The sequence below is a fragment of the Bidens hawaiensis genome, unplaced genomic scaffold (assembly GCF_021521415.1).
Source record: "Bidens hawaiensis isolate Kalapana, Puna unplaced genomic scaffold, B.hawaiensis_p1.1 tig00031183_1, whole genome shotgun sequence".
Lineage (NCBI taxonomy): Eukaryota > Viridiplantae > Streptophyta > Magnoliopsida > Asterales > Asteraceae > Bidens > Bidens hawaiensis.
Window position 1 is genome coordinate 85762 of NW_027495249.1, and position 8416 is coordinate 94177.

An 8416-nucleotide genomic window follows, 5' to 3' on the forward strand; every position below is an offset into this window, starting at 1 on the left:
GAAGCAATTGTTAGGAGGATAGGCTCATAACAAAGCTATAAGATACATGAATGGATAGTACATATATCAAACATAAATACACAATCAAACATATATCTACAATGTGAATACATGCTATCAAATACACATAACATTTAGCATAAACAAACATATCATACAAATTAAACAAACACAGACAAAAAAAATCAAATTTTATAATATATGTTTAAAACACTAACCTGTCATATGTATAAAATCCACATATACATGTCTCACACATAATTACAACCAAACAACTATGACCAATCCTAGTAACATAAAGATGGTAAAGTTTAGTACCTTTTAGTCTCTAAATTTCACAAATCAACATGAGAAGCATGGTGAATACACATGAACCACTGACCATCGATCCTCTCAAACACATTGGTTGCAAATTGACTTCCCCAGTTTTTACCAGTAGTCCTCACCATTTCAACACACGTGACATACCCGACATCACCTCTAACATGAACTTGAACATCTTTAACCTCAATACTCAGCGGGAACTCATAATCTGCCCAAACATATTCCCAGCTTCCCATTACAAGCTCATAACCACTTATCCCACTCACACCTGGATGCACGACACAAACACTATCACTTTTCGACCATAAAGCTTGCATCGTGGCTAAATCACCGTTCCTAAACGAGTTGTAAAACCGAGTATTTGCAGCTAAAACTGCAGCCTTGCTATCTTCATGAAGATGTTTGAGGTTATCCCTGATTTTTGCAGCTTGTGCATAATTCTCTTCCTGGATTGCTATCTGCAATTCTTTCTTCAAGGTTTGTTCATCTAATATCATACTTTCACTGCTTATTGTTCCTTCTGAATCATTCATCTTCACTTTACACGGTTTTAACAAACTGTATTGTTTTCTAGACTGTAATAAAGGTGTACTGATCTTTCTGAAAGCAGTTATACAAGAAAACTGCATGCTATGAAGATGGCTGTTGTTATGGAAGCTTCCCTGAGAAATAAAACATCGTCATAAGTAGGAATGTAAGAATGTAAACGAACCAAACCGAAAACGGCCTTGTTCATGTTCGTCTGTTAAGCTTTTATTGGACAAGCGAACGATTCATGAACACCTAACCGAATGGAATTCCTTGTTCGTTCATTAAGGAAATGAATTCGTTCATTATATTCACATGTTAATTTACAAATAAATTATCACATAACAATCATATATATTTTTGTTTCAAAGTAATAATTTTGCTTATATTTATATGATTAAGATTAGTAAAGACTTTGAATAGAAAGTTAAAAACATGTTCGTTCATTTACTAAACAAATGAGCATAAACGAACTTGCCGCCGAACAATATGTTGAGATCCTTGACAGCCCTAATCATGAGATATGAAGTAGAGAGTAAAATGTAAGCTAAACATTAAATCAGCAAATATGTGGTTGTGTTCATAACCAATGAATTCATATCAATCATATACTATACTATACACTACACATCAGTGAGCAAAGAATGTAATACGAATCAGTTACATTGAAAGTCAAGATCTCGATAAACTGAGACGTAATTATTAGTTGTGGATCGTGACTAAGATCTAAATCAATTTCAGCAAACGCATAGTTATTATTATTATTATTATAACAGAAATGAATCGATGGATCAATTAATATTCTGTATTCGTACTCACATTGGTGATGGAAACGGGTCGGGTCAACTGGTGCTTCGCTAACGTAGTGGAAATTGTTGATAGCTCCATCATTGTAAGTTCAAGGTATCTATAGCATAGCACAGATGATCAATGATAAGATTATTCTATTATTATTATTATTGTGGATTGATTTTAGGGTTGAAAATTAAAACGCAGCAGGGTTATTATTGACTTTTTATTTTATTAGAAAGTGAAACACACATCTCTGCACCCTGAGATTTCACTCAAATGCCAAGTTTACTCTACTCCTCTTTACGATAATGGTTCAATGCTACCTTTATCTTGTTTCAATTAGAATGAAAACCAGAAATTACTATTTGAATAGACTACTCTTCATGGAGATGGATAGTTGACACCTGTTTGGTTCACTCGTTATTAGGGGTTCATATAGATAAAATGGGTTTTGTTAGGCAAACTGTTTTTTTACAAAGAATGTTCAAGATTAGGGGGAGAGGTGTGATGATTTCTTCCACTTCCATGTTCTTCTTGTGACATGGTCAAAGAGGAGGAGGTAGATCATTTTATTTTTTATTGGTAACCATGAAAATCTGTTATTAGAAAATTATGGGACCCGTCAATACCACCCTGTTAATCAATGGGATTAGGTAAATCATAGCATATGCTAAAAGAGTGGCTTTCAAGTGGTTAGATTAGAAACTAGTGGAAGCAAGATTCAAATTTAAGACCTATGCTAAAGGAGAATCAAGTGTTTACCACGGCACCACACCTTGTATGTCTTTAATGTTGGGAATGGTATCAATGTATTTCAATAACTAAATAGGGTCGTTAATCTGTATAGCAAAAACGATTGAGCGAAGGTTGTTTATGTGATTCGTGACACAAACAAGTCTTTGGCTTGAATCCATAGCTACTAAAGTGGTGGTATACGAATTATATGAGTAACTTACCGAATCCAATTCTTCATACCTCAAGGCCATTATTTTTGTAACATGTGTAATTTGAAAGGGTAGCAAATTAACAATTTTTTCATGTCACCTGTACAAGGATACGGTCAGTGCAATAGTCAAAGCAAAGTTACCAGTCTGCTCCAAACATATTAGTATTAGTATATCAGGTAAAAGAGAATGCATTTTCCAGAAGCGATCAATATCTTTTAGAACTAAATAATATAACTTCAACATTATTATGGTGCGCCAAATGACGACACATGTTTTCAAAAGAAAAAAATACGTTAGTAACAACAACATTTTGGTCATTCTAACTCCAGAACACGGATTGATACAAATGCCTGATTTGCGGCAAACAAAGTAGTCATTGTTTTCCATTGCTCAAACTTGTGGTATGATCTCTCATTTTGGGGTTTCGCAAATCTTAACTCACAATATGGCGCATCTATTTACCCCAAGAGACTTGAGTAGATTCACACCACCCGTCCACAACCGTGAAAAAGATCCCATGCGCGCAGGTGCAGGGGCCGGTGGTGCATCTTCGTCCCCGCCCTCCTTTTCCTGGCTAGAAATCAATGGCTCTTGTGCCTCCTCAATTCTACCCTCGTTGACTTTATTATCTACTCCAACTTCTGATATCTCTCCAGGCTTCTTGTCAAACAATCCTTTAAATTGCTTACGCGCTTTCTTCTCAACTTCCTGTTATAAGTGGTGATCATATTGTATAACACCTACTAACGTATTATTGCAACTTTTTTATTCGATATATTATTAACTAACTAACTAACTAACTAACCTGCTCGGTCTGCTTCAGTTTAAGAAGAGCTGCCTTTGCATTGGCTTCAGATGATTTGTCTATGGTTATCATCTATGTTTAAAGATTAATAACAATGATCAAAACATAAATTTTTTTTTTAAATCAAACTGAATAAATTTAAAAAATTACCTTGTTGAAATCTGCTCTTGCTTCATCAAACTCACCAAGCTCCATGTAAGCCATTCCTCTTCGATAAAGTGCTTTAACATGAACAGGATTAGCATCTAATACCTGCACAAACAAAAAACAATCAACAATGTTCATTAATATCAGCAATTATTATATTCTGATGATCTGATCATAGTAAAACAAAGGAACTTACTTTATTACACATCTCAATTGACTTTCGACAGTCCCCCATCTTCAGGTAGCATGCAGCCACATTCAGATTCAACAGATTCTTTTGCACCAAAAACATTAATATACAATTTTAAAAACTATACACATTACTCATGAAAACTCGTAAAAATATAATGAATCCTCATACTCGTGTATTTGCAAACTCTTTTCCCTCCTCGTCATCTTGAGGATTGACGTGATTGAATTCTCGTAGAACCTGCAACAAAATGCATAATCATGTCATATTACAGTCAAAAAAATCACCCCTTGATAAGACCATACTTTCATATTTACATAAAATGCTCTCAAAGTTGGTAGTTATAATTTATAATGCAACAATGGTGAGAGTTTGTACCTTCTCGTATTTTGTTTTGGCAAGTGCATATTTTCCTTCTTTAAAAAGCCTGTTACCCTGGATAAAAAAACAGGGCCTTGTGAATAACTTACCATATGATATCAGTATATTCACAACAAATACAGGAATATCCACACAATCATCTAGTATAATGTATATTTGAATATATAACAATAGTGCTTATTTTATATACTCAAGTTCTAGACTTTAGACACTGAACTGGATAACAAGATGAGATTCAAAAATTACAGAATATATACCGTGCCTTTGGTCTTCTCAACATCGTCCATGATAGCTCGAAAATCCATGCCGGTCCAGTCCTGTAGAAGAAAACATTAATGTAACTTAGCATTTTCTCACTTTTATTGTTTAAAAGAAATGAAACACCATAAACTCGTTTACCTTTAGCATTTCAAACCCAAGAAGCTCAATAACCCATTGAACATGAGCACCTTCGGGAACATTAGCTGGCCTATAGTCACAACAAAGAAGAAACGCAGACAAATTAAAACATCAAGATTAGAAAATCTAACAACTGCATGTAAAGCTGTATGATAACAGAGCTGACTGAAAATAAGACAAAACAAACCTGGTAAACTTGTCATACGCATAATCTGGGGGGCAAGTAACAATTGATACCTCTTCAGGCAACATTAACCGAACACACATCTCAAAACCTTCAGGTACCTAAATTGGTAACATGTGTCAATTGGTAAATTAACTTACTAAACGCAACTTCTTGAATTTACATGTGTCATTCAAGGTTAGGATTAACTTACAAGGCCTTCCCCTGATGAAAACTCCAAAGGTTGACCATCATTATCAATTCGTGTATCATAGAAAACTGTCTTTTCTTCATTAAGAAGCATGCCCTTGTAATGCACACGCAAACGACTGTCTTGAAGAGGGCAATCCATAGGAAATTCACCTGATTGTTTCAAATAAACAAGGAGCACAAATAACATCTTTACATGCTAAAAAATGGCTACTAAATTTAGATTACTCGTGTAACTATATAATATCAAATATCTTGCAAAAGGTTAAACTTAAGGGCTGAAACAGCACCTTTGCCATCTCTTACGCGCCGTTTTATAAGCCGACCATCTCCTAGCACATCACGTACCTGTAAATGATACACAGGTGGATATATTATTTTTGTTTAAAAAAGGAAAATTGAAGAGACTCTGATAGGGAATACAATGCACATCCCTGTGCATATAAATAAAAAGAAATATACTTTAAACTAAGGAAGGAAAAAACATTGGCATACCTGAATAAAATGGATCAACTCCACTTCAAAGTGAGCTTCTTCAATACCTTCTACAGAAGGTGTTAAAGGGCTTTGACTTAAGTACTGACTTGTAACATAAATCACTGCCTTCTCTCCACGTGACATTGTTCCTATACCCATTTCAAGACCTTTAGGTACCTGACATGAAAATCCAACGAACACCATAAAGCATACAGAAATCTTATTTTGTGCATAGCTGCATCTAATGCACCAACCGTCATGTAAAATAAACAATAACTAAAACTAAGATTAGAAAACTAATTCGACAAACAAGAATATATGTCAACAAACCTCAGATTTTCCGAAAGTGAACATAATTGGTTCGCTGGTTGTAGCTAATTGAAGTGGTTGTCCATTTCCCAACTTGGCTGAAACCCTATAAAATCAGCCACAGCCCACAAGTATATTAATATTGCAGTCATTTCAGAAATAATTAGATTTCCTCCAAATGTGTGTTTATGTGTGTTTGAGAGAGAGAGAGAGATGACAACATACGAACCTGGCTTTTATTTCATAGAGATCTCTCGGATTTTCCCAACTCTGTGCCTCTTTTATAACCTGTCCGGTGAATGACACATTGAATTTAGAACTTTCACATTGAAACATATTGCTAATTAAGTCCTAAATTCAACTACAGCCTTTTTATATAGAAAAGAAATGTAAACAAGAGACTGACTATTACATATACTATTGCTATATAAAAAAATAAGTGAACAAAAGTGCATACCTTCTTCAAGATTCCCAAATCTTCAGTTACAACCTGAAGAACATTCACAAAGCAAAAAATAAAAATAAAAATGAGTTATGATATCAAGTACTATTAACAAGAACTCATAAACCTAAGCAAATGTGTCAATTTAGTGCTAAAAAACCAATTGCAGCTCTTGCCTTGACTTTAGAAAACTCAATCAGCTCAATCTCAAAATTAAGTTCAGCATCCTTGGGAAAGCTATCTGAAACAGAAACCGGACAGTCCTCCTCACCATAGTGCAATTCAGGCTTCATTTTTAACTGAAACAGTTAACACAAAAGCACGTGTTAAAGATCAATCTAAATAACAATCCAGCACGACAATTACAACACCAACTACTAAATATACTATGATCACCACCCAACACTTAGTTACTCACCACTGCAATTTCACCCTTCAACATTGTCGGAATTCCTTCTAGCAGCCCTAATATCATCTTGCTCTTACCCAAAACCTGCCTTGTTGGGATGCCTTTGCCTACACAAATTTGATGATATAAGGTGGATTAACAAATTCAATGTATAATAAGCCATAAAAATGAATGATAAATGAAACATAAGAGTCGTGCGCACCGCCAAATTCTGAGCGAGTAGACTGAACAACCACCCCATCTAGTGTTCGAACAGTGCAATGATATATGATCTGCACAAGAAAACATCAAAAATAACATTTAGTTGTGCTCTTTTATGGGATTCCTTATTTGCATGCAAAAGGACTTTTTGTCAAAAGTTAATAAGTCACAATATCCTGACTTATTAACTTATAACTCACGATATCCTAACTTACCAAACACCTTATGATCTTATTAACTTTTTTGAAAAGTTAATAAGTTAAAAAGGAGCCTAAATAAGCAAAATCCCAAAAACCCCCTTAAAGTAGTTCATAAAAGGGATTAAGGTATAAAAAAATGAGCTCAATGACTGTCACATATTATTCTAGTACTAACCACATACTGTATATTCATTTATCATTTATAAGCTATCAATTAAGAGTTAATTAAACTATCTAATACAGTAAATCAAATTAGCAAAAATATTAATACAATCAGTCAATTTAATACCTGATCACCATCAGAAGGCATAGCATCACCACCTCCTGGTCTAATCATGGCCTTCATCAAGCCACCTGGAACCATCTTCTTCCTCCTAAACAAACAATCACACAAACCCAGTTAACAAAAGACAAATTGAAGGTGTAATAATTGAAATTAGACCTGTTATCGTCCTCATCGGAAGTGGTTTTCTTCTTGTTTGGCTTGTATTCTTGTTCCGTGTCTTTCACCACCGCCATGTTATGAGTATTGAAGTGATTGAAAAGCCTGAGTTGATATTTGCAGAGTGGGTAGATGAATCTTGGGTGCCGATGAGTTTAGGTGAGCGAACACGGGTATTGATTATTGACGGAGAGTCAAGCGTTATTAACTAAATAAATGATTCAGTTAACTGCAGAAGTTGTGACCTGGACTGGAGTGTAAAGTTTATGAGAAATTTAGGATAAACTTTTCTTTTTCACTTTTAAAATCTTTTGAATCCTACTATTATTAATCATCATGAAATGAAAATAAAATATTTGAGTTATGTCTTATAAGTCTTATAGTTTAAATTCCGAGTCTATCTGGGTTTTTACCCTATCGTGTGTTACGTCAAAGAGTTCTGCTTTTGAGATGGTACAACGACTCTCAAGTAGCAGTCGCCAGTGTTGAAAAAATCCCAACTAGGCACCGATTAATCCCAGATTAATCGTTAGTCCTCACTTCACTGATTAAATTTGGGCTAGTCGGCCAATTAATCGGTTAGCGGTCAAATCCGGCCAAAATCGACGATTTTCGACGAGATTCCAACCAAAATCAGTGGTTTTCGGCGAGATTCCGACCCAAATCAACTATTTTCGGCGAGATTGCAGCAAAACTAGCGGTTTCCAACGAGATTCCAGCCAATTTCCGGCCAAAATATGTTTGTGTATGTATAAAACTGAAAATTACATATAAAAATGTGTGTGTGTGTATAAAACTGAAAAAATCTTTAAATACTATTAAAGCAATACAATGTGGACACATTGCCATCATCTAGGTTGTCCACATGTGCAATCCAGTCATCAAGTTACCATTTTCATAAGGTCTAATATTGTGCCACGTGTCCTGCTCTCCAAACACCCAAAATAACAAAACCCGGTTTATTTTTCACAAATAATATTGATGCAGCCACCGATTCTCTCTCTAATCTCCTGATGATTATACGAACCCTAATTCCGCCGGTGAGATCTA

At 34.9% G+C, this 8416-nt stretch overlaps 2 protein-coding genes across 2 annotated transcripts; both read right to left on the reverse strand.

Moving 5' to 3' along the window:
- Positions 1 to 210: 210 nt before the first annotated feature.
- Positions 211 to 1825, reverse strand: LOC143581796 (uncharacterized). Its single transcript, XM_077064492.1, has 2 exons — positions 1672 to 1825; positions 211 to 986 (listed from the first exon to the last, which is right to left on the reverse strand). The coding sequence occupies exons 1-2, from the start codon at positions 1741 to 1743 to the stop codon at positions 336 to 338; spliced, it is 723 nt and encodes a 240-aa protein (XP_076920607.1). The 5' UTR covers positions 1744 to 1825; the 3' UTR covers positions 211 to 335.
- Positions 1826 to 2741: 916 nt separating this feature from the next.
- Positions 2742 to 7536, reverse strand: LOC143581792 (peptidyl-prolyl cis-trans isomerase PASTICCINO1-like). Its single transcript, XM_077064489.1, has 20 exons — positions 7367 to 7536; positions 7214 to 7298; positions 6726 to 6795; positions 6533 to 6630; positions 6291 to 6413; positions 6130 to 6162; positions 5902 to 5960; positions 5694 to 5778; positions 5382 to 5540; positions 5177 to 5234; positions 4891 to 5039; positions 4701 to 4798; positions 4514 to 4583; positions 4372 to 4431; positions 4112 to 4168; positions 3905 to 3973; positions 3740 to 3817; positions 3547 to 3648; positions 3397 to 3468; positions 2742 to 3299 (listed from the first exon to the last, which is right to left on the reverse strand). Exons 1-20 carry the CDS (start codon positions 7441 to 7443, stop codon positions 3030 to 3032), a joined length of 1872 nt encoding a protein of 623 aa, XP_076920604.1. The 5' UTR covers positions 7444 to 7536; the 3' UTR covers positions 2742 to 3029.
- Positions 7537 to 8416: the final 880 nt, after the last annotated feature.

What these genes read in the sequence shown, in the direction of transcription:
- LOC143581796 (XM_077064492.1), bottom strand. Translation starts at nt 1,743, where the DNA reads ATGATGGAGCTATCAACAATTTCCACTACGTTAGCGAAGCACCAGTTG. An exon ending in GACCCGTTTCCATCACCAAT is followed by an intron (nt 987 to 1,671) that starts GTGAGTACGAAT and finishes TTTATTTCTCAG; the next exon opens with GGAAGCTTCCATAACAACAG.
- LOC143581792 (XM_077064489.1), bottom strand. Translation starts at nt 7,443, where the DNA reads ATGGCGGTGGTGAAAGACACGGAACAAGAATACAAGCCAAACAAGAAG. An exon ending in ATTTGGGAATCTTGAAGAAG is followed by an intron (nt 5,961 to 6,129) that starts GTATGCACTTTT and finishes TTCACCGGACAG; the next exon opens with GTTATAAAAGAGGCACAGAG. An exon ending in TTGGGTTTGAAATGCTAAAG is followed by an intron (nt 4,432 to 4,513) that starts GTAAACGAGTTT and finishes TTTCTTCTACAG; the next exon opens with GACTGGACCGGCATGGATTT.